Source organism: Dipodomys spectabilis, unplaced genomic scaffold (assembly GCF_019054845.1).
Source record: "Dipodomys spectabilis isolate Male_0828 unplaced genomic scaffold, ASM1905484v1 ptg000210l, whole genome shotgun sequence".
In the NCBI taxonomy this organism is placed as follows: Eukaryota; Metazoa; Chordata; class Mammalia; order Rodentia; family Heteromyidae; genus Dipodomys; species Dipodomys spectabilis.
In genome coordinates, this window is record NW_024870887.1 from 2,074,624 (window position 1) to 2,099,000 (window position 24,377).

General features: G+C 51.6%; 1 protein-coding gene and 1 long non-coding RNA gene across 4 annotated transcripts in view; one reads left to right on the plus strand and one right to left on the minus strand.

The window, feature by feature from the left end:
• The first annotated feature begins 19,607 nt into the window (after positions 1–19,607).
• The window catches only part of LOC122122458, a 58,747-nt gene continuing 53,977 nt past the window's right edge, over positions 19,608–24,377 (plus strand). The window contains exon 1 of the long non-coding RNA XR_006150159.1: positions 19,608–19,748. This is a non-coding gene — a long non-coding RNA (uncharacterized LOC122122458). The remainder of the gene's footprint in view (positions 19,749–24,377) is intronic.
• Dtnb (dystrobrevin beta) overlaps positions 20,096–24,377 on the minus strand; it is a 199,708-nt gene continuing 195,426 nt past the window's right edge. For 2 of the 3 annotated variants that reach the window (XM_042696649.1, XM_042696651.1), the window contains exons 19-20: positions 21,744–21,775; positions 20,096–20,159 (exon numbers count right to left, since the gene is read on the minus strand). In XM_042696649.1, the coding sequence (XP_042552583.1) occupies positions 21,771–21,775 (5 nt within the window). In that variant the 3' untranslated portion in view covers positions 20,096–20,159; positions 21,744–21,770. The remainder of the gene's footprint in view (positions 20,160–21,743; positions 21,776–24,377) is intronic. The other variant, XM_042696652.1, reaches the window with a different exon arrangement.

The following is a 24,377-nucleotide window of genomic DNA, read 5'->3' on the forward strand; positions in this document are numbered from 1 at the left end:
TAAAAGGCATCCAGGCGCTGGTGGCCCATGCTGGTAATCCTAGCTACTCAGGAGGCTGAGATATGAGGATTGTAGTTCAAAGCCAACCTGAGCAGGAAAGTCTGTGAGACTCTTATATGCAATAAATCACCAGAAAACTGGAAGTGGCACTGTGGCTCAAGTGGTAGAGCACTAGCTTTGAGCTGAAGAGCTAAGGGACAGTGCCCAGACCCTGAGTTCAAGTCCCAGGACTGACAAAAAAAGAAAAAGAAAAAAAAGAAATAGAAGGCAGCTGTCAATAACTTATTTACAAATACTTCAGAACCAGGTAAGAACTTTGAACCATATTTGTAATTTTTTGGGGGTAAGTTTGAGGTTGTTTTACAATTTTTAAATCTCCAAACTTATGGATAGCATTGTGCCTTCCAAGAAAATTATTTTTTTATTTTTATTTTTTTGTCAGTTGTGGGGCTTGAACTTTGGGCTTGGGTGCTGTCCCTCAGTTCTTCAGCTCAAGGCCAGTGCTCTACTGTGTGAGCCACAGAGCCACTTCTGGTTTTCTAGTGCTTTATTGGAAATAAGAATCTCATGGCCAGGGCTGGGAAGGTAGCTTAGTGGTAAAGCGCTTGCCTTGCATGCCTGAGGCCCTGGGTTTGATTCCTCAGCACCACATAAGCAAAAAGAAAAAAGCTGAAAGTGGCGCTGTGGTAGAGCGCTAGCCTTGAGCTGAAGAGCTGAGGGACAGCGCCCAGGCCCAGAGTTCAGGCCCCATGACCGGACCAAAAAAAAAAAAAAAAAAAGAATCTCATGGCCTTTCCTGCCCAGGCTGGCTTTGAACGGTGATCCTCAGATCTCAGCCTCCTGAGTAGCTAGGATTACAGGCATGAGCCACTGGTGCCCGGCTGGAAAATTATTTTTAGTTTTTGTTTTTTCTTTTCTTTTGGCTTGAATCCAGTGCCTGAGTGCTGTCCCTGAGCTTTTGGCTAAAGGCTTGTGCTCTACTACTTTAAGCCACAGCACCACTTCTGGGTTTTTTGGTGGTTGGTTAGAGATAAGAGTCTCCTGGACTTTCTTGCCAAGGCTGGTTTTGAACTGCAATCCTTAGATCTCAGTCTCCTGAGTAGCTAGGATTACAGGCGTGAGCCACCAGAACACAGCTGGATATTAATCTTTTGTGAACAGGTGATGCCGATTTTTTTTTCATTCTGTGGGTTGTCTTGTGTGTGTGTATGTGTGTACGCTATAGTCCTGGGACTTGACCTTAGGGCCTGGGAGCTGTCCCTGAGCTTTTTTTGCTCAAAGCTAGTACCACTTGAATCACAGCTCCATTTTTGGCTTTTTGATTGTTAATTAGAGATAAGGACCTCATGACTTTCCTGCCCAGGCTGGCTTCAAATGATGATCCTCAGATCTCAGGCTTCTGAGATTACATGGCGTGAGCCATGGGTGCCCAGCTTTAGGTCTATTTTTTGTGCCAACTTGTACCAAGCTGTTTTTGTTGCTATGGCTCAGTAATATAATTTGAAGTCAGGTCTTGTGCTACCTCCAGTAGAGCTCTTTTTACTTAGAATTAACTTTGCTATTTGAGATCTTTATGCCTCCATAGGAATTTTTGGACTTTTTTCCTAATTCTGTAAGGATTGATACCTACTTTGATATGATTGCACTGAACCTGTACATTGTTTTTGGCAACATGACCATTTCCACAATATTAATTTTTTTGACCCAGGAACATGGAAGACCTTTCTATCTGCTGGTATTCTTCAACTTCATTTACTTAGTTAATACCTTAGTATATTGATTTTGATGCTATTGGGAATGGAATTATATTCTGGATTTTGTTCATTATTACTACATAGAAAAGCTACTGATTTAATTTTTGTTTGTTTTTTGTCGGTTGTGGGGCTTGACTCTGTGCCTGGGCGCTGTCCCTTAGCTCTTCCGCTTAAGGCTAGCACTCTACCACTTGAGTTATAGCTCTATTTCTGGCTTTTTCTGAGTGGTTTGTTGGAGATAACAGTCTCATGGACTTTATGAACTGTGACCCTCAGATCTCAGCCTTCTGAGTAGCGAGGCCACCAATGCCTGGCTTCTGTGAGACTTTTTTTTCCCCTGCTAGTCCTGGGCTTGAACTCAGGGCCTGGGCACTGTCCCTGAACTTTTTTTGCTCAAGGCCAACTCTACCACTTAAGCCACAGCACCTCTTCTGGCTTTTTCTGTTTATATGGTGCTGAGGAATCAAACCCCAGGCTTCACGTATGCTAGACAAGCATGCTACCACTAAGCCACATTCCCAGCCTGCTGTGAGACTTTTTATCTCCAATAAACTACCTACAAAAAAAAAAAAGCTGGAAGTGGAACTGTGGCTCAAATGTAGAGCACTAGCCTTGAGCAAAAGGAATCTCAGGGATGGTGCCAAGGCCCTGAGTTCAAGCCCCAGAACCAGCACACACACACACACACACACACACACACACACACACAAGCTAAAGGACCCTTGAAGGGTTTTCAGCTTTTAACTACTTGCCAGTTTTAACTGGCTGGGAAGGTGGACCAGCTTACACTAGTGGGTGAGTCATGTAAGGAGTCATGTAAGCGAGGTGAGTGGGGCTAGAGGGGGCGGATCTGTGCGTCCGCACTGGCTGGGGACTTGAGGAAGCTATACGCCTCCTTCCAGAAGAAAGATGGCAAGGTGGGGAACGTCATCACTGATCCAGCTCTTGAGCCACGCAGGTGACGAACTTACGCGGGGGCCAGGAGTAGTGGGGAGGAAGTGGAGCAGAATGCAGATGTTCTTGTGGAGTGGGTGAAACCTCAAATATATATATATATATATACACATATACATATATATACATATTCACATACATTAGTGAACAAAAAAAATGGAGGCATTTCACTGTGACATTTCCATGTATGTGATGCACCCTCATCCATCTTCGCCCATCACTTTCCCTTACCCCACCCACTTCTAATACAATCTCAGCAGCTTTCATGGTGTGATTTTCACACTTAGCAACTGGCCATGGACAGGACTCATCACTGAGTCATGAGTGGATGGCAATCTTGGAAGGAGGGAAGGTGGAGACCGGAGACCCTGGAAAAGCTTGAGAGAAGGCCAAGATGACGACAAAGGAGACACCGGAAGCCAGAGGAGATCCAGATGGGTGAGTCAAAGCCAAGGAGGACGGCAGACTCAGCACCAATGGAGACGGTGGGGCTGAGGGAGAAAGGGATTTGTTCCTCAGCCTACCCAACACTTATTACTGCAGGCCATATGCATGTGTATGTGTGTGAGAGAGAGAGAGAGTGTGTGTGTGTGTGTGTGTGTGTGTGTGTTTCTTTTTCTTTTTTTTTTTGCCAGTCCTGGGCCAGGGCCTGGGCATGTCCCTGAGTCTCTCTGTGCTCAAGGCTAGCATTCTACCACTTGAGCTACAGCACCATGTAGCTCCCCCCGGAAAGCTTGGGAGGAGACGGCCCTCTGGAGAGTGTGCAGGGCCGAGGACAGCATGGAGGTCGCATGGTGATGCTGAGTCCCAGTCATTCAGCACCTCACTGAGACGCAGACACGGCCAGGATCCCCCAGAGGAGCCCAACTCTGTCTTCCACCCGGCTTCTCTCCCCCTCCCACCCAAGCCTGGAGAGCCAGGAATAAAGGAGCAATAATACCCAGCTGTGAGGGCTGGAGACTCAGGCTGGAGACATGGCCTAGCTCACATGGGGGCCTGGGTTCCACCCACAGATCTTCAAAGAATTAAAAAAAAAATACTAACTATCCTTCAGTTAAGCAGGGTGCTGGGAGCTGGTGACTGTAATCCCAGGTGCTCAAGAGGATGAGATCTGAGACTTGTGGTTTCAGGCCAGCGCCGGCAGACGAATCCAAGAGTCTTATCTCCAGTTAAGCAGGAAAACTCTGGAAATGGAAGTTTGGTTCCAGTGACAGAGCAACAGTTTTGTGGGGAAAAATACTGAGAGTGCAAAGCCCTTGGTTCAAGCCCCAAAGTCTTTTAGTTAGCCACACTGAGTTCCGTGCCCGGCTGGCCATCTGCGTGTCACCAGTGGTGACTATCTGAGAGACCTAGCAACCTCTTTAGGCCACAGAGGGAGAGAGCTACTCCCTAGGACACACGCATACCCTAGGACAGCCAGCAGCCCCACCCATGGGGAAGGGAAGGCCTCCCGGGGAGCTCTCTTCCCATAGGCCTGCGAGCACCTTGGATCTGCTTCCCTTGTTCTCTGCAGCAGCCACAGGTCTGTCCTGAGTCCAGCCAGAGGCCCTGGATCCAATTGTGGGAAGGATACTCAGCCACCCAGCCAGTCAGGGGCTGAGAAAGTGGAGCTGCTTCTGGCCAGCAGCTGGCAGCCCCCAGGGACTGCTTGCAGGGGACCCTGAGAGCAGGAATGCAGTGGCCTTCAAGGGAACCCAGCTGAATGTGGACTGCTGTGGTGGGGGGGGGGGGCGGGGGGGGGGAGGCGGTGCTCACAGAAGAGAACAGCAGGACATGAAGGGGATAAGAGTCTCACAGAAGCCAAGTGCCAGTGGTTCATGCCTATACTCCTGCTACTCAGGAGGCTGAGATCTGAGGATTGCCTTTCAAAGTCAGCCTAGGCAGAAAAGTCCCCAGGAGACTCTTATCACCAATAAACCACTCAAAAACAAAAACAAACAAACAAAAAAACCAGATGTGAAGCTGTGGCTCCAAGGGCTACAGTGCTAGCCTTCAGCAAAAAGAGCTCTCAGACAGTATCCAGGTCCTGAGTTCAAGCCCCAAGACCACCACCACCACCAACAACAACAAAAGAATCTCACAGAATTTCCTTTGAATTGTGATCTTCAGATCTCAGCCTCAGGCACCTGGCTCTGGCTTTCTCTTGAATTTGCTCTTTGAAATTAGAGGTCATTTTTCTTCTTTGACCTTAGTTTTCTGAGGCATGAGCTTGGTAACCATTTCTCTGCTGCTCTTCTGAGATGACCACGATCAAGAGACTTAAGGGCTGAGTGAAAAGCCCAGGGCTGACTGTAGGGCCCAGATGGAATTCCAACTCCAGCTCTTATTCTCTTCTGTACTTTTGTTTCTTTTCTAGCTCAACAAAGCCTGGGGTGATAAAAATGACTCAGAGAGCTGGAGACAGTGACTCACGCCTGTAATCCTAGCTACTCAGGAGGCTGAGATCTGAGGATCATAGTTCAACGCCAGTCCAGGCAGGAAAGTCCACGAAACTCTTATTTCCAGTAAACTACTCAGAAAAAACTAGAAGTGGCACTGTGGCAGCTGTGGGCAACATCCAAGCTGTGAGTTCAAGTTCCAGGACTGGCAGGAAAAAAAGAAAGAGAAAGAAAAGCACCAGGTGCTGGTGGCTCATACCTGTCATCCTAGCTACGCAGAAGGCTGAGATCTGAGGATCATGCTTCAAAACCAGCCCAAGCAGAAAAGTCTGGGAGACTCCTATCTCCAATTCACCTCCAGAAAACCAGAAGTAGTGCTGTGGTTCAAAGTGGTAGAGCACTAGCCTTGAGCAAAAGAGCTCTGGCCCTGAGTTCAAGCCTGAGGACTAACAAACAAACAAAAAAGAAGTTAAGGAATAGCACCCAGGTCCAGAGTTCAAGTCTCAGTACGTGTGTGTGTCTGCATTCACACACACACACACACACACACACACACAGGACTGCCAGAGTCGTGTGTGAGACAAAGCAGAGTGGAGAAGACCAGAGAAGTTAAGCAAGTCTCCCAAGGTCACTTAGTCAGCATTCCAACTAAGTCATTTTCTACCCTTCCCTGGCCGGGGTCTCCCAGGATGGTGCTGGGGCGGGCAAATGTGCTTTGCACGTGGGCTGGACGTGCCCCAGCTGCTGTGCGCAAAGCATGGCTGCTGGAGGTCGTGTCTGGCCGCAGGGTTGCTAGGAGAAGGGCATGGTAGAGTGCCGGCTGCCTGCGCTGGCGCCTGGCACCAGTGAGCCCGCCCCACACCCAGCTCACTGTCATGATTCATCACCGCCCCGTCCCCCGGCCCTGGGCTCCCAGGGAGATGGAGCGAAGGGATTCCCCTCACAGGGTGACTTCTAGACCCTAGATCACAAATCTGAAGGCAGACAGGCTAGCAATTGTTTCGTCCATTTTAAAGATGAGATCATTGGGGCCCGAGAGGTCTGGACAGGACAGTAGCGGAACTAGACTTGTGTCCGGCCCTCTGCCCACGTGAGCGTTCCCAGGGCTCTTCTGCGCCTTGGAGGAGGTCAGCTCCTTGACCATCCGTGGCCCCGCTGGCTGGTCTGAGCTCTGGGCAAGTCTGAGCCAGCCCACCCTTGCCTCATCTCCTGCAACCTCCTCCCTCCGCCCCTTGCCAGGCAGCCCAAGGAGAAGCTGGGGAACCTGCCTGCCCCCAGACACGCAGGGCCTCCCCTGGAGGCCAAGCCTCTCATTCTATGATTAGGGACAATAGCCCTGGGAGACCAGAGCCAGGAAGAGGGCAGGGAGCAGGTCAGAGGGGAAAGGAGGCCCAGAAGTGGGGGAAGGGACCGGGGCCACTGAACCCACGTTCCTGAGGGCACAGAACTAGAGGGGACACTGAAGTCAGCTGTTAGGGTACATCAGAAGAGTCAAGGAAAGGGTAACCCCTGTACTTCTCAGTGCCTGCCTCAATGGACCCCCAACCCAACCCACAGGGATCCAGGGATTGGGACTTCAGGAGCTGTTTTAGGTTCTGGGGTGTCCATCGGCTCTACAGGGCTAGTGTAGGTGTGTAAGAGATAGCATACCTCAGCCTTTCTGTCCTACATTACTGACCCCCCCCCCAATTTTCTCTCCCTTCCTTCCCTCCTTCCTTGTGCTGGTAACTGGGGCTTGAACTCAACCTCTGGACTCTGTCTCTTGGCTTTCTGCTCAAGCCCAGAGTCTACCACTGAGTCACAGCTCCACCTCCTGCCTTTTGCTGGTAAACTGAAAATGAGAGTCTCACAGACCTTCCTGCCCATTACGATCTTCAGACTCAGCCTTCTGAGTAGCTAGAATTATAAACATGAGCCACTGGTGCCCAGCCTGCTTGCTTTCTTCTTTCCTTCCCTGCCTCCCTCCCTTCCTTATCATAAACAAGAGAAGCAGAGCATGTGATTGGAAATTAGGGCCTAAAGGGATATTATCCTTGTGTAAAGTTAATATTAGGACATTCCAAGGATAAAAGCAGGCGCCCTAGGCCTTTGTGAGGAGGCTGCCCTTCCCATCAGAGACGTGGGACGTGAGACTGTAGTAGGTGCTCTAGAAAATAAGACCTCCTCTCCTAGCCTCTTCCCCTCCTCCACTTCCCCTACTGCGGAGGGATGTAATTTGCCATTCATAAAAAGGGAAGGGCTTCAGAAATGCTGAGTTCTGATTGGCTAGCATCGGGCTTTATTTATTTTTTCCTGGTCCTGGGGCTTGAGCTCTGGTCCTGGGGATTGTCCTTGAGCTTCTTTTGCTCAGGGCTAGCGCTCTTCCACTTGAGCCACAGTGCCACTTCCAGCTTTTTCTGAGTAGTTTCTTGGAGATAAGAGTTTCACAGACTTTCTTGCCTAGGCTGGCTTCGAACCGTGATCCTCAGGTCTCAGCCTCCTGAGTAGCTAAGATTACAGATGTGAGCCACCAGTGTCCAGCACTGAGGTGACCCTGGAAAGGAGCAGTGTCAGGATTAAAATGCAGACATGTCTTCCCTGGAGCCCATGTTTTTCCATGAACCTCATGATTAGCCAGGGAAATAGAGGCTGGGGAGGTCATGGGGGAATCCGTGCCAGCCTGAGGAGCAGCAGGACCAGATGACTTGGGGATCAATGTTGCTACACATCCAAATATCCCCAGGAGCCACAGGTCACACCCACAGCCAGGGAGCCAGAGGGTGAGGAGCTGAGCTGAGGTGGGGCAGGTACAGGACACAACTGCAGGTGCCCTGCAGAACCCACAACTCTATCTATCCGCCCATCCACAGAACCCACAACTCTATCTATCCGTCCATCCACAGAACCCACAACTCTATCTATCCGTCCATCCATCAGCCATCTTTTTTGTGTGTTGGTAATGGGACTAAGGTTTTTTGTTTTTTAATGCTGGTCCTGGAACTTGAACCTAGGCATTATCCCTGAGCTTTTGTGCTCAAGGCTAGTGCTCTACCACTTTGAGCCATCGCTCTATTTCTGGCTCTTTGGTAGTTAATTGGAGGTAAGAATCTCATGAACTTTCCTGCCTGGGCTGGCTTTGAACCATGATCCTCACATCTCAGCCTCCTGAGTAGCTAAGATTGCAGGCAACTGAGCCATATGCACCCAGCACATGTGTGTATTTAGTGAGTTATTTGGGGGCTTGAGCACTCATCTTAGTCACTGAGCAGCATGGAGAATATAGGATTCCACGTTACAAAGAAGTCTGAAGGTGCCACCGCCCCGTTAGCAATCTTGCAGGTTTGGGAAGACTGGAGAAGCTGGTGCTGGAAGTTCTAGGCTCCATGGGTCTGCAAGGAGTGTCAGCCAGGTATGAAGCAGGAAGGCTCAAGCAAGGGATTTCAAGCAAATGACAGCCTGGGCTGGTGGCCTGCTAACTTGTATGACCGCACTGGTGTCCCTTCCCCCCATTCCTCCTGCTATAAAGCCACCGCTCCTTTCTGGCTTCCAGCTCAGGGCCACCCTGAACAGGCATTCCAGGCCCACTACCACTGCGGGGCTGGCCCAGAGGCATGTCTTCCAGAAACTTCTGCATTGACCTATGCAAATTTTATACTGAGTGAAACAGCCCAGTCTGTGTGTAGAGAGGGTGTGTGGGGCTTTTTGACGCTGGAGTTTCCCAGTCTGGCATGGGTGACTGCTGGGGGCTGAAGTGCTGGAAGGGAACCTGGGACTCGGCAGAGAGGCCCTCAGTGGCCCTGTCCAGCAGTAGCCCAGGAAAGGTGGAGACTAGTGGGTGTATGCTTGCTTCCCACCAAGCCCACTTGTCTCAGCTGTATTCTCCCACCACCCAGGACGGCCACCTGTGGGCTGGGCCAGGGTGGTCAGGGTGGTCAGGGTGGGGGTGAGGTTCTCTGGTAGGGCCCATGAGCTACTCTAAAACACACTGTGGAGGAGAGAGGTGGCATCTGAGGGTCTCAGGTAGACTTGGGGCCGCAGGGGATTGTGGGAAGAGCAGAGCCAGCTGATCTAACTTTTTTTTGGGGGGGGGGATCCTAAATCTGGATTTTGCTGTGAACTCTTCCAATATTTCAATGTTTGAATCTGGCATACTTTCTTTTAAAACCCTTCCAGGCCAAATAAAATACAACTTTGACCCCCGCCCCCCCAGTCCTGTCAAATAAAAGGAAAATGCAGCCTGGTGCTAATGGTTTATAATCCCTTGCTACTTAGGACTGTGGTTCAAAGCCAGCCCAGAAAGAAAAGTCTTTAAGACTCCATCTTCTCACTAGCAAAAGACAGCACTGGAAATGTGGCTCAAGTGGAAGAGAGCCAGCCCTGCAAACCCAAGGCCCTGAGTCTGCCTACGGTGGGAGCAGGAGACAGCAAGGAAAGCATAAGCAGTAGCTTTGCGTTAGGCCTCCCTAAGCCTGATCCGTGGCAGCTCAGGCGCCAGCCAGGGCCATCCAAGCCACCAAGGCCAGGCCCTGTGGCTGGCGCTGCTAGTCCTTCACCCTTTCCACTGGGGAAATGGAACTAGAACCCTATCCTTCTCCCCCAGAAAAGGGGGACTGGGGTCCTGAGTGCCCCCCCAGCATCATGCTGTGTCCTCATAATTTTACAGCAGATCTATAGCTATTTATATTTGCTTTGTATGTGTTGTGGTTGATTTTGTTTTGATACACTGGCTCAGAATAAGATTGGCCCTTTGGAAAATCAACTTGCTAAAGCCATTTACAGAGCTTCAGCTCGAGGGGCTTCACTGAGAACAGCTGAGGCCCACTGACACCATAGCCTCTAGACTGAAAGGGACTCAGACCCGGCGCAGGCCAGCGTGACAGCACAGCTCCAAAGGCACGAGCTGGAGCAGTGAGGGTTAACTCAGGAGGGAGTTAACACACACACACACACACACACACACACACACACACAAAGTAAATAAGGACACTAACAGTCCTGAACAAGCATATTTAAGGTTATATAAGAAAAACAGGAAAGGGTTGGGAAGGTGACTTAGTGGTAGAGTGCTTGTCTAGCATGCATGAAGCCCTGGGTTCGATTCCTCAGTACCACATACACAGAAAATGCCAGAAATGGCACTGCAGCTCAAGTGGTAGAGTGCTAGCCTTGAGCAAAAGTTCAGGGACAGCACCCAGGCCCTGAGTTCAAGCCCTATAACTGGAGAAAAAAAAAGCAGGAGAGGTTGGGAAGGTGGCTCAGTGGTAGAGCGCTTACCTTGCATGAATGAGGCCCTGGGTTCGATTCCTCAGCAACACATAAGCAAAAAGAAAAAAAAAAAAGCCAGAAAGTGGCATTGTGGCTCAAGTGGAAGAGCGCTAGCCTTGAGCTGAAGAGCTGAGGGACAGCGCCCAGGCTCAGAGTTCAGACCCCACGACCGGACCCAAATTAAAAAAAAAAAAAAGCAGGAAAGAGTGAAAGAACTCTCTGGAACTCTTAGTGCCATGGACAGGAGGTGAGTTCATGTAATGACACAACAGAGCTACGCTGTTTCCTATTTTGTTTATGTCTTATTCATTTACAGTTGGGCTCTTTCTCCCCTACATACTTTATATGATAAAAATATAACAAAGAAGATTTTTTTTTTACTATCCAAAGATGGAAATATATGGTGCTATGATCACAGTTCCAAGGATGAGTTAAGTAGTCTCTGGCTTCTCCACTGGGCACTGCTGTGGAGGATGACATCAACTACAGCTTTCTCTAACCCCTCATTTATCAACGCTAACACCAGCCAGTGGCTCATGCCCATAATCCTAGGTACTCAGAAAGCTGAGATCTGGTGGATCACATTCAAAGCCAGCCTGGGCAGAAAAGTTCTTTAGACTCTTCAAAATAACAAGCAAACAAGTGGAGGCATGGTTCAAGTGACAGAGTGCCAGTTGAGCAAGCTTGAGACCCTGAGTTCAAACCCCAGTACCATCAAAAGGAAAAAAGAAAGAAAAAGCTATGTGAGGAAACAAGTGGACCTAAGAACAAATGGAAAGCCACTTGATCGTGGCCTGGGCTTTTCTTCCCTCGGCGCTTCTAGGTGCTGGTGTTTGGTAATTAGCAAGCCTTACTTTGCAGGGTACATACTGGTCCTGCAGAACCTGGTGCTCAGAGATGGGCAGAAACTAGGAAGTCTGTTTATCTAATGTTGCAGTGAACCAACAAAAAGCAGAGACAGCTCACACTTGGAATCCTAGCTACTCAGGAGGCTGAGATCTGGGGATTGTGGTTCAGAGCCATCCTAGGCATGAAACTGAGACTTTTATCTTCAACTAACCATCTGAAAGCCAGAAATGGAGCTATGGTTCAAGTGGAAGAGTGTAATCCTTGAGACAAAAGCTCAGGATTGGTGCCAGACCCTGAGTTCAAGCCCCAGCACAAAAAGAAGGGAGGGGGAGGGTGTTCCCTGGCTGGACTGATTTGGAACATTCCACGCAGGGTGAGATGGGATACGTGACATGTGACATCCGTCACTGTTTGGTGGTGGGGAAAGCCTGGTCGCCAGAGGCGGCACTGTTGTCAGCTGGTGACGATGCTTTGGAGGTGAGTAGGCAGGAGACAGGATGAAGGCTGACGTAGCCTGAAGCTGGGATACAGAGGAAGCCACCTGCAGGAGGCCCATGCTCAGACACTGGCCCCAGCAGTCAGTATGATCACCAGCAGCCAGACCAGCTACTCCCACACACGCCACACAGGACCAGCATGCCCTGCGGTGGCTTGCCCAACCCCTCCCTGGTGGCCCGGGCCCATCTGCCGCCTTGGCTGCTTTCCTGAGCTGTCAAGTTCTATGACTCTCTGACTTCCCCTAACCCTAAGTGGCTGTGGGAATGTCACAGACCCAGTGGGACCAAGGATGGGACAGGCCTGTCGTGAGGAGGTCAGCGGAGCCACATAAGTCTACTCCCTCAGAGGATTAGGGTTCCCCGCAACTCCTCAGCCCCTAGGAGACCCTGCCCTGCAAAGCCAGGCTGGAAAATCCCAGATGGGAGTATCAGTCTGCAGCTTTCCTGATGCAGTGGGCCTGACTAAGGATGTGACTCAAACGCTATTACGTCAGCCTAGTAGCAAGTACAAGGCTTTGTGTTCAAATCCCAGTACCACCACCACCAAAAAACCCCCAAACCCCAACAACAACAAACAAACTCATTTAACCAGAAGCCAACAACCTTCACCTCTTCTGTACCTGCATGGGGGAGATGGTTCAAATATGTCAATAGTGGAAGCAACTAAGGATGCAGCCAGGCCCAGAGACCCTGCTCTGCCACCATGGAGGCATGCTATGGTTTGAATATGGTTTGTCATGTTGCCATTCGGCCCCCAGTGTAACCATGTTCGTGGGTGGTGGGGCCTTTAAGAGGTGATTAGATTTCTAAGAGGGATTAATGCAGTTCTCTGGGGACTGGACTAGTTACAGCATGACTGGTTGTTAGAAAGCAAGGCCGCTGCCCGCTATGCTCTGCTCTAGCCCATGCCTGCTTGCTCTGCTTTTCAGCATGTTGGCACAGCACCCAGCCCTGGCCAGCTGTGGCTGCCTGGTACCGAACTTCTGGCCTTCGGAATAGCTTCTTTCCTTTATAAGCTAGCCTGTCCTTGTGTTCTGTAACTGCAATGGAAAATGGATGACAAGGCAGTACCTCCCAGGGATGAGGGGACACCTCTGGGGAGAGCCTGTCTGGCTGCAAGTTCTTGGCCACTTCCCTTGTTTGAGTTGCCTCATCCAGCCACAGGGGATGACTGTGTTAACCTGGCTGTGGGGACTCAATCAAGCCAGAACAGAGCTAGCACCAGTAAGTGCCACGTGGGTGCACCCAGCCTGTTACTACCTCTGCTCCTCGCTGGCTTGGTCTCTGAGGCATATGCATGCTGGGACTGCGGCCTGGGAAGCGCAGAAAGGGATGGCTGCAAGTGGAGGTGGTAGGGAAGTGAGAAAAATCTTGGTTGTTCTAAGACGTAAAAAGTGTTAGCAGTTGGGGGTATGGCTCAACAGGAGAGTGCTTGCCTACCATGCATGAAGCCCTGGGTTCGCTTCATCACTACCACATACACAGAAAAAGCCAGAAGTGGTGCTGTGTGGCTTAAGTGGTAGAGTGCTAGCCTTGAGCAAAAAGCTCATGGACAGTGCCCAAGATCTTAGTTCAAACCTAAGACTGGCAAAAAAAAAAAAAAAAAATGTTATCAGCAAGCTAGACAATTGTGGCTTACACCTGCAATCCTAAGCAACTCAGAAGGCTGAGATCTGAGGATCTCAGTTCAAAGCCAGCCTAGGCTGGTAAGTCCATAACACTCATCTCCAATTAACCAACACCAAAAAAACCCAAACAAACAAACAAACAAACAAAAAAAAGCTGCATGTGAAGCTGTGGCTCAGGAGCTAAGTGCAGGAATAGCACTCAGATCTAGGCCCTGAGTTCAAACTCAAGACCTTCATTTAAAAAAATCATTTTTTACAAAGTCTTACTACGTAACCCAGGCTGGCCTTGAACTTGCCATCCTCCTGCTTTAGCGCCAGGCTTTGGGGTTCCAGGTGTGAGTCACCCAGTTTCCTGTGTTTTTTGAGGTGGGCAATCCAGGCTCCTGTGAGGCCGCCTGACAGCGCTGCCCTTCCTCCACTAAACCATCTCAGTGCACTTCATCCCCTGAACTTGGAATTTTCTTGAACTTTCTTGGCAACTTAACTGAGGTCATGGAGCTTGTTATTTTCTGTGTGATCTCAGGCATGGCACTTGACCTCTCTGAGCCTTGTTTCGCTAGGAATCCATAAGCCTGAGCGGCGGCTTTGTAAGCTGGTGACATTAAGCTAGCATGTGCGAGCACATGGTACCTCAGCGGCATGTAAACGCATGCTGTTCCGTCCCTTCAGAACAAAGCCCCTCTTGGACTGAGTGGCCAGTGATGTTGGCCAGCATTTCGGAACTACCCTCTAATTCTCTTGTTGCTATCCTAGTGTTTCTTCCTCCTAGATGTGCTGGGATCAAACCTATGCTGTAGAGGACTGTAGGCAAGCACTCCAACCCGGAGCTAAACCTTTCCCCTCTGGATGTCTTCAAAGCTTCTCCATGCTCCTTTAGGAAGTTCCGCGGTCCCCAGGCCTCTCTGGATGCCTGGGCAGTGGTCTCCAGGCCTGGGGCTTGGCGCTGGTCGTGTGTGAGCGGAGTTCCTGTGCAGGGTGTGTGAGGGCGTGGGAAGTGGGAAGGTCCGCTCTGAGCGGGTTTGCTGTGTACAGTGCAGCCCAGGAGTGACCTTGTCTAGGGCTATGGCCTTCTTAGAGACGCCAGGCAAAGCCAGACCCAAGCTAAGTCAGCCCAGGGAGTGGGCAGGTGGGGCTGTGGGTGGGCCAGCACAGGGGCCTCAGCAAACAGAAATGTTAAACAAAGGCCCTCCCCACTCTACCAGCTTTACACCCCACCTCGTCAGAGTTTGGATCCAGAGGCCTCCCAGTGACCCCAATCTCATTCCTTTGACTCCGCCGTGAGCTGAAGGCAGGAAGATAAGCGGCCTCCTTGAACCTCTCGCAGCCCCAAGAAATCCCATCAGCCCCTCGGAGGCGCAGCTCGCTCGCTCCCTGCGCTGGGAGGTGGAGAGCCCAGGTAGGAGCCGCTGGGCAGAGGCGGCAGCCAGGGGCCTCAGAGGTAGAGAGAGGAGCTTTTCTGGAAGAAGGCCAAGCTTGGATATCATAATCAAGTTCACATTCAGGGCTGACAATTTGTGGTGCTCACAGGACAAAGAAAGCAATTACCATAAGCCCCAGATGCATGATGGGAGTGGGCCTGGCTACCTGGCCTGGCCTGGCTCTACCATTGGCCTTCCCCGGCTTTCACACCTGCCCCTTCCACGTGTCCAGCAGCCCCCAGGCTGGCCCTGATCCTTGGTTCTCCTCTGGGATCCCAACTTGGGCATGGTTGTGAAGGGAGAACCCAAGATGGTTGTCTAGGCAATGAGGAAAGTAGGCCACACCACCCAGCTGACAGCGCCACACAGGAGGGTGTGGCATCCTCACAGCCAGGGCCCACACCCGACTGCTCAGTGCCCGGAGCTGCTACTGACACCCAGCCTCCTCCTCCTCGCCGCAGGCCATCCTTCCCAGCAACAGGAGGCATGTTACCTGGTTAAAAAAAAAAAGACCATGCTCCTGGTGCAAGAGGCAGCACTAGGAGGCCCAGGGGCCAATGAGGGGTGGTATCCTGGCACAGCTCTGGGAGCCAGGAAGCAAAACAGGCTCCCATACACCCAGTAGAGGGAACTGAGTGGCTTCAAACCTAGGCCAACTGTTAGGAGACAACACCTGATAGATAACTGCCTGGTGGGGAGGAAGAGATTGATGAAGACCTTGAGACCAGCCACCGAGGAAGAGTTGGTGTGGCCTACAAGAGGTATCTGAATGAGAGGCCCACATAGACAAGTGACCTTTAGGCCTGACAGGGTGGATGCCCAGGCTCAGATCAGGGGCTGAGCACAAAGCTTTGTTCTTCATGGAAAACTGAGGGACCGTAGCTTCAATTGTTTGAGGCAGAGAACTCTAAAATGGTGTGTTCGCATCTACCTGTGTGTGTACATATCTACACACGTGTGCACTGCACTCATTGTGCTCCCAACAATACTAGACAGGCGTACCTGACTGCCATTCTCTTGCAGGCATAGCCTACGAACTTTGGGAACAGTGTTGGCTGGAGGCCAATGCTGGGACAGGGGCTACCTGTATGCTATCCAGTTCAGCACTCTCTGAAGTGGATTTGGTCTATAGTTGATTAGGAATGATAATTAGCTCTTTATTAATTAGGAGACATCTACATGGGGGGGGCGGTGGATAAAGTCTGTTAACCATGACTCACACCCTCATGGCCTGCCTCTGCCCTCTTCTTCCACTCTGCCCAAAGACTAGAGCAGATTGAATAGTGACCACCATGTCTTTCTTTCCCTTGGAGTGGCCTGGGCCTGGGTCAAGGGTAGTCGGCTTCACCAAGCCCATGCCTCACTTGCGGTTACCAACTCAGGCTGGACTTCAACCTTAACCTCAGGCCTTGTGGCCCGGTTTATAGTGCTAAGTATCTGCTTGAATGGACGACAGACCGGCCTCTATCTGTAGCAGCAACAGGCTCCATCACTTCAGAACTGAGGCCAGTGTGGACCTCTTTCAAGGGCCACCTGGTTCCTGGCAAGTCTTTTTCTCATGGCCTCTGTGTATTTTAAAATGAAGGCACTGCCCCCCTCCCCCCAATCCCAGCCTTTGCAGAACTGCAAAATGAATACTTCCTTCTAGAACTGGTCAACCAATGGCTTCCACACACTGGCTCCTGGACCTGTTTGGGTGTTTTTTGTTTTTTTGTCGGCTGTGGGGCTTGAACTCTGGGCCTGGGTGCTGTCCCTCAGCTCTTCAGCTCAAGGTGAGCGCTCTACCACTTGAGCTACAGCGCCACTTCCGGTTTTCTGGTGGTTTATTGGAGATAGAAGTCTTACGGTCTCTCCTGCCTGGGCTGGCTTTGAACTGTGATCCTCAGATCTCAGCCTCCTGAGTAGCTAGGATTACAGGCGTGAGCCACCAGCGCCCGGCTGTTTTTTTTTTTTTTGTCAGTCATGGGTCTTGAACTCTGGGCCTGGGCGCTGTCCCTCAGCTCTTCAGGTCATGGACAGTGCTCTACCACTTGAGCCACAGCACCACTTCTGCTTTTCTGGTGGTTAATTGGAGATGAGTCTCATGGACTTTCCTGCCCGGGCTGGCTTTGAACTGTGATCCTCAGATTTCAGCCTCCTGAGTACTTAGGATTACAGGCATGAGCCACTGGTGCGTGGCAGACCTGCCATTCTTAAGCTAGTAGTCCGGACTTAGCTTCTTAAGCACTGTTCTCTCAGAGAAATGGTGCCCACAGGAGGTGGAGTCTGAAGGTTGTGTAGTATGGAACATGGTAGTTACATTGGAGTAAAAGCCCATGTAGGGGGTTAAGTGTCTGCAATACCCTCACCTCTTAGCCCTCTGGAAGACAGGCAGGCCATTAACGCCCCCACTACTGATACTGTAGACTCATGAATGACCTTGCCTAGCAGCTGGCATCTGTGATGCTAGTCTCTGTAATGTAATGGCCTTGTCTTCATGCCCCACCTACATATGCCATGTTTGAGGTCTTTGTTTACTGATTGTTGGAAACCTCAAAGAAATTTATTTTAAGGGACCCCAGTCAAGAAATGGCATTCAACGCACCATCGTTCTCTCCTTCATTCCTCTCCTTGCTGCACCCCCCCCCCCCCCCCCCCGCCATCTAGAATGGATTCTGGCTTTTTCCTGCCTGAATGGCCATGGTGTCCTGCACAGATGTAATTTCCCCCACATAAAAACACAGTGCAGGAGTTCTCCCAGTACGTAGACCAAAAGCATCCAGAGCCCCTGGGTGCTGGTTAGAGCTGCCAATTCCCTGGCTTCAGCTCAAGTCTTCTGAATCAGAACCTTGGGAGGTCCGACCTGACCCCTCCAGGGGACTATAACGCATGCTCATCTGGGAGCCACTGACAGTGGATTATTGAAGAGCCCAGGTGGGGAGCTCATTTAGTTTCTGGTCCACACACAGAGAAGCTGGCTGGGGCTTGAGGACGATGTGCGTATAGTTTGCAGCTATAGATCCCTTTCCAAGAAAGGCAGGCCACCCACCTCCCACACTCCAGCCCCAAACAAGCACCTAAACCCCTCGAGTATGAGCAGAGGCTGGGCTTAGAACCCACCAAGGGGCTCTTCAAGAGCCTTCACTTGCAGGAGGAGCAGCAGGAATTCAGATGGCTCCAGGCATTGCCATGGCAACTGCACCTTTCTGAGCTGGCCAACCTGGGAGCAAGGAGCAAATCGAGCAGGAGAGGAGCCGCCAAGGGAGAACACAAAGCCAGCAGATTGGGGGCGGGGTGGGGGGAGCACTGTGAGAATTAATTGAAGCTCAGGATGGCTGGGACTTAAAAACCCGAAGCCTGGGGGCTCTCTGCCTCCACACTCAGGGTGCATCTGGCTCCTTTCCAGAGATCTTCATGGCCACCACACAGCAGCGAGCAGGGCAGGGGCTGCAGAGCAGTTGGATGCCCCTGGGGTCCAGAGGTTGTCAGTATGTGTCCCTCAAAAGATCACTTGCTCCAAGCTGGCTCTAAATGGCCACAGAGCAAACAAGAAGTGTATGCCATCCAATGACCTCCTATGCTCCAGGTAGAGGGAAGGGACCGGCCTCAGGTTTCTGATGTGAATTTTGGTTTGATGGCAAGTGCCAAGAAGTCATAAAATACTCTCCAGGGCCTTAGATAACAGCGGGCAATCTAGCTCTTCAGGAAAACAATCATCCACAATAACCGAGAAAGTGAAGGCATGTAGCATGTCCAAATGCTGGCACTGGCCGTCTCCGTGGCTCTCACTTCTCCCCTGGTACTTGTCAGCAGTGACCGGCCAGGAGGGCTGAGCCATTCCTCCCAGAGGCAGGCAGAGAACAAGAATATTTGCTCTTAAGTTGGTCACTATACTGGTGGTAGGCAGCTGCATTCTACAGCTATGGGGATGGGCACTGCTATATACTACACACATCTCGGCAGACCTACTGTTTCCAGTCTCAGCTGTTTCTCTGGTCCATGCTGCTCAGGGACAAGTAGGATCATGGGGGACACAGCCACACAACGGCTTTCAGACCCTCACACCCACTCTTCCCATTGGTCTTGCCAGCTTCCCATGTAGCATTGTGCTCTTCCTTGCTCCTCTCCGGCCTTCCAGCAAGCCAAGAGCCTTTGTCCCTTTTTTGCCTCCATAGTTTTTTCTCATCCCAAGTATCTGCTGACTTGCTAGACCTCCGGCTCCTATCACGTGTGGACAAGGTTTTCTTCTGAGGGTAAATGTCCTTGTCACAACTGAGCAAAAGTCAGCGTGTCTCCCATTCTCCTTGTCCCCACAGCTGCAGTGGACACTGCGTACCTGCAGCTCATACCTGGGATGCGGAATTGGGCCCTGACCAACTCTGGGCTTGACCTCTGTACAAGGTGGGAATAAGGATGAGACAGTGGAGGGAAGGAGTCAGTATCCACTGTGTTCTTTCCCAACTGTCCCCTTAGGAGGTTCTCATAGGACTCTACCCACGTGTGGAGCCCATGGCACCTCAAAGCTAGGGGGCTGGGGTCTGCAGGGGGTGGGAAGGGGGAAGAGGTGCCACAGAGCCAGCTGTAGGGGCCTCTCACTTCATTCCAGCCACTGCCCTTTATAAATATTTATAGCAGCTCTTCCACTAAAAATAACATCCTGGAGCCCAGGGAGCAGAAGAAAATAAATGAAAATCACGGTGATTTGGACTTGATGATCACGTGTGTCTAGGCCGCACAGAACCCGAGGGCAGGACTGTGAGAGCATCGCCCGGACAGCGCCCCCTGGTGGCCATGTCCGGCCCTGTGGTCAGCACGCAGCTGGGCTCTCCACCCGGGCCAGGCTGCAGCCTGAGCAGCAGCCCGCGCGCACTGCACCGGGCTGGCTCACCGGGCGGGCGGGCGGGCGGAAGCCTCAGCAGTGTGAGAAAGGAAGGAGGCTATTTTTAGCACTGTGGCCAGGGTGTGAATGTCTATAGAACTGCGCAGGTCCTGCAGCTTTCTTCGCATAGACCGAAGACGACGACCTGTTGGCTTTTAAAGGTCAGAGGTAAGGAGGAAACCTGGGCCCCTATACTAGGGGGAATGTGCCACGTGCCGGCCAGGTGCCAGGAGATTCATCAGGTCACAAACACACACAGCTTTAGTGCTTTTCCTTTTCTTTCTTTTTTTTTCAATCTCCTGGTAAATTCCTGATGCAGAGATGAACCATGCCCTGAGGGGAGGAAGGAAGCAGCTAGTACATGCAGGGCTGTGGAGGGGAAGGCCCACCAGCTGTGGCTCTTGGCCGTCCCTCCCCACTTCCCACCAGCCTGGCTCCCCTCTCTCTGGCTGCGGAGTGACGTCTGGCAGCCTGCAAGCCCAGTCCAGGTGTGCAGTGGATAGATGGATAGGAATGTGCCTCTGGGGGAAGACCTTCCCTTCGTCTGGTTGTGCCAGCTTGCTCCTCTGTCTTCTGGGCCTGTGCAGGACAGACTCACGGTTAGTCACGGGCACTAGCTGTGAGCCAGCGGAGCTGCAGGGAGGGGCTCAGCCTTTCAAAGTTGGGGTGAGGGGCCTTCTCTATCCTGATGGGAGATGTCACAGGGTCAGAAAATGGCTCCTGTGAAAAAGAAAGAACTGGCTTGTGGATGGCAGGTTTGGGATGTAGTGGTTTCTTGGGAAGAACTGTGGAGAAGGGCATGCTGAGCGGGCAGGACGGAAGCTCTAGCGAGCGCCATCACAGAAGAGGCCTTCGGACTGCAAGGAGCTGTGGCTTTCAGATTGTTGCATTTTCTCTTACTCTCCCTGTTGATTTCTCCTAACTCCTGATGTGGGTCAAAGAGGGCAGGAGCTGAAAGCAGACGGCCAGCTCTGATTCCAGCTCTGGCACTGAGCTCCTCCTGGGTGTGGGCCTTGGTTTCCTCATGTGCACAGAGAGGAGTAGGCCAGATGGCGCTCACACACCTCCTTTCCACCCAGTCCCTCTGCCCTGGGGACAGAGAGGCCTGGCACTCTCTGCAGGAAGGCAAGTCTGCTCCAAGATCTCCCCAGCTGGTGGGGCAGCCGGGCCTTGCTGCGTGCAGAAAGGACCTGGCTTTCATGTGCCCAGAAGCAGAGGGAAAAGCCCCTCTCCTAGTCTGAAAGTGAGGCTGCTCTTCCGAAGCATGTCTGCCCACCAGTATGCAGGCTGATGCTGTGGGGGAGGGCAAGGGTCAGGATGGTCCCAGAGGGCTGTGCAGCCAGGAGAGTCAGAATGCCCAGAGGCAGTTCCTGGATGGCAGGGTCTGGGAAGTTCCTGTTCTGGACTGTGGGTCTGCAGCCCTGGCTTTTCTGGAGATCTGGAACTGAAGATGATGGCTAGTTTTTCAAGCTAAGAAGTCAAGGCGTCAGGGCAGGGAGAACCCAAGAAAGAAGGCCTCTCATGGCTGCTCCCCTGAAAGGGAGGCTTCCCCAGAAATAAGTACTTGCTGCTCTTGTGTCCCTCCATTGAGGGCATCAGAGATTGCAATGTCTTGGAGCTGGGATCAGAGTGGAGGTCTAGAGAAGGAAAAATGGGACTCAGCCACTGGGGATGGCTGTGCTTCGGTTCCTCCATTCTTTGGGGAAGAGAGGAGCTCAGTCAGACTGTTGGTCTGCTTTCTAGTTGGTTCAGTCCTGCACAGCCCTGACATGTCTATGGGTCAGGGACTGAGCAGGGGACCGGAGGACTCTGCTATGGGGTGGTCCGTGGCTTGAGGGATGGGAGCAGCAGCGGCAGTACAAGGGAGGTGGCTGCGCTCGGCTGGCCCTCTACCGCATGCTCAGATAGCAGTGTTGGTGCTGCCAGGCCATGCCTGAGGCCAGCCCATGGACATGAAGTATAAGACAGGTCATAGCCAGGCAACAGAGCAAAGCTGGCTTGGTGGCAGGGCTGGGGTGGAGGAAAGGCGCAGTCAGGCTCTTTCAGGCATCCTAATTTTAAGTTAGCTTGTTTGGACAGCTGTGGCTCAGGACCTGTGACTGAACAAAGGGGAAGGGGAACGGAGGCGTTCCAGAAGGAAGGTGGAGGCCACGTGGTACTCACCCGCGCTTCCTGTGTCCCGCTCCTCTGCTAACCTGTGGCAGCATGGGCAGAAATAAGAGCAAGGTCACACCCAGGCTCTTCAAAGCCCCAGGATTTTCTCCAGGGGCCTTCCTGACCCACCCAGCCCAGAGATTTCTGGACTTGCCTTTCCCCTTTGTCAACGTTTTTCCTGACCAGGTGTGATAACAGGTGAGTCGTGTCATCTACAGCCCGCTACTCAGCTGACACAAGTCAGCCATGGGGATGGATGCCTTCGAGAAGGCAAACAGTGGGATGGATCTAAGGAGGCTTGTGCAAGGGAGGCGCTTCCTGGTTCTGGAAGTGAATACGTGGAAAAAAGTACGTGTGACTGGGCAGAATTTCCTTCCTATAGACACCTCTGTTCTGACATGCCCAGGCCTGCTCCTGCTCACACGGGGCCCTCAGGGCCTGGGTGTGCCCAAAGCCAGGGCCACTGCTATCCAGACATGCACCAGGGTTTCTTCAGTGTGCAAACTAGACTAGAGCCCTGAGCCGGGAAGGCAATTCTGGAGATTCTGAAGGACACAGCAGCACAGAATGAGATACTGGAGCAGCTGAGATGTATTAAGGTGCTTAGGCAGAATGGGGAGTATGGGGGGGGGGGTCCAGGCCTTATCTGTGTGGTCTTGTTTACACTTGGGGTGAGAGGTTGGGCAGATGCACAGTAAGAAGAGTACCCCAATGCAGCAGCAATATTTGGGATTAGCGAGCAAGAGTCACAGTAGCACATGCAGAGTGGGAGCAGAGGGGGACATGGATGGGAGTTCTAGTTTGGTCGTGACCATTGGGCTCATGGCTTTTGTGTTGAGCAGACCATGTACATGGGACAAAAGCTGACCATGTTGTTTGTATTAGGAGAGCATGAGTCCAACTCCAATGAAGGGTTAGCAGTTTCTGATCTTGAACGCATGCCCAGTGACTACAGTCAGTGCTAGGTCTGTGCACAGTACACTCTTGCCTACATCATGGCAGAGGGCCAGAAGGCCACCCCAGAAACACCTGGTCCCATAAGGACATCCACACTAAGAGTCATACTGTACTACAGGACACAGGCCATACTGAAAATCAAACTTTTCTTCTTTTAATTATTTCTCACCCCAGCTAACTCTTTCACTCTTGCCTTCAGGAATGACAACCCAAAGCCATAGAAACTGAAATGTATGGAGTCCCTTAAAGGCTTCACAGAAACACACAGAAGCTCCAGACAAGGGTGAGCAGAGGCCAAGGGCAAGCAGCAAGACAGAAAAGATGTTGACAGGGCAAGTCAGGTGCATAGACAGAAAGTCTCTGGGCCAGAGATCTGTGTGGCCAAAGGAACCCATCCCAGTTCTTCAGGATGGTTCAGCTGGTTCAGACTTGAACCAGCACTGAGAGCCATGGTTCATGGTCTGAGCAAGGCCTGGGAGGCTGGGGCAGAGTCCTGAGAAGAGGCAGAGGAGAAGCTACTGGGCCAGGAAGGGCATGTGGGAGGGGAGGCCAGCCCAGCAGCTGTGTTGCCCTCAGCCAAGGACATTCCACAGGAATGCTGGGATTTGGTCAGTGTGCGCATGCTGGGGTGTGTGTTTGGGGCATGCTATTTACAGAAGTGGACATTTATCTGTGAGAGTCTCCTGACCCTACTTGCCCTGTGGCCTTCCTACCTGCCCAGAGCATCAGTGGTCTCTACCTTCCTCGAGACTGAACCACTTTTTCTACTTCTGGCGCCTGCTGTGGGGGCTGGTGTGCCATTGCCATGCTCAACCAGCTGCTGTCCATTTCTTCCACTTCGCCCTGGCTCACTGCTCACTAGATGGTTTCTGCATCTGCAGGAGGTTTGTCCTCTCCTCACTGATCAATTCCTTCCCTGAGACTCCGAGACCTCCTTCTTTTATCCACACCAGCCTACATGGGCAAAGAATGCTTCAGCGCCACTACCAGGCTTCCCCTCCCAACTTGTTCCTTCCCTTGCCTTCCCCTCCACTGCTTTTCACCGCAGATATACACATTTCACCTAGCCGACTCATTCTGCATGGGGCTTGGAGTTGGATATGCCTTGGGGTAGACCCAGGGTCTGCCACTCATTACCAATCCAGTTATCCACACTTGTGAGCTCTGTCTACATTTCTACCCCCTGCTGGGGTGGGGAAGCCAGAGGAGAAGGCCGTGTTTCAGGGCCCGTAGGTCCCTCTCCCTCCTGAGGCTTCTCCATTTCTTATCACTCTATTCGTGTCCTCAGACAGGTTCACTGACTGACATCGTACTAAGTGACAGGCATTGGGAAAACAACACCAACAACAGACTGAAAGCTCTGCCTCGGGCATTATGTACTGGAGGAATCCAGCAGCGGATATGCTAATATATGATCAAAACTACAGATGACTCTCAAATATCCTAAGAGAATTCTGTTATCTGTTCAGCACAACACCAAAGGACAGAGATCAAGGGCATGAAGTCAGGAATCAGACAAACCCAATTCAAGCCCAGTCACTGACATTCAGGAACTCCATGAAGTCCCACAGAACCTACGTCTTCATGACTAAAATGTGGTATGCACAGCTCACAGTGCTGTTAAGGATTAAGTGAGATCAGACATGAAAATCATTTAGCACAGCCCTCCTCCCACACAACAAGTAT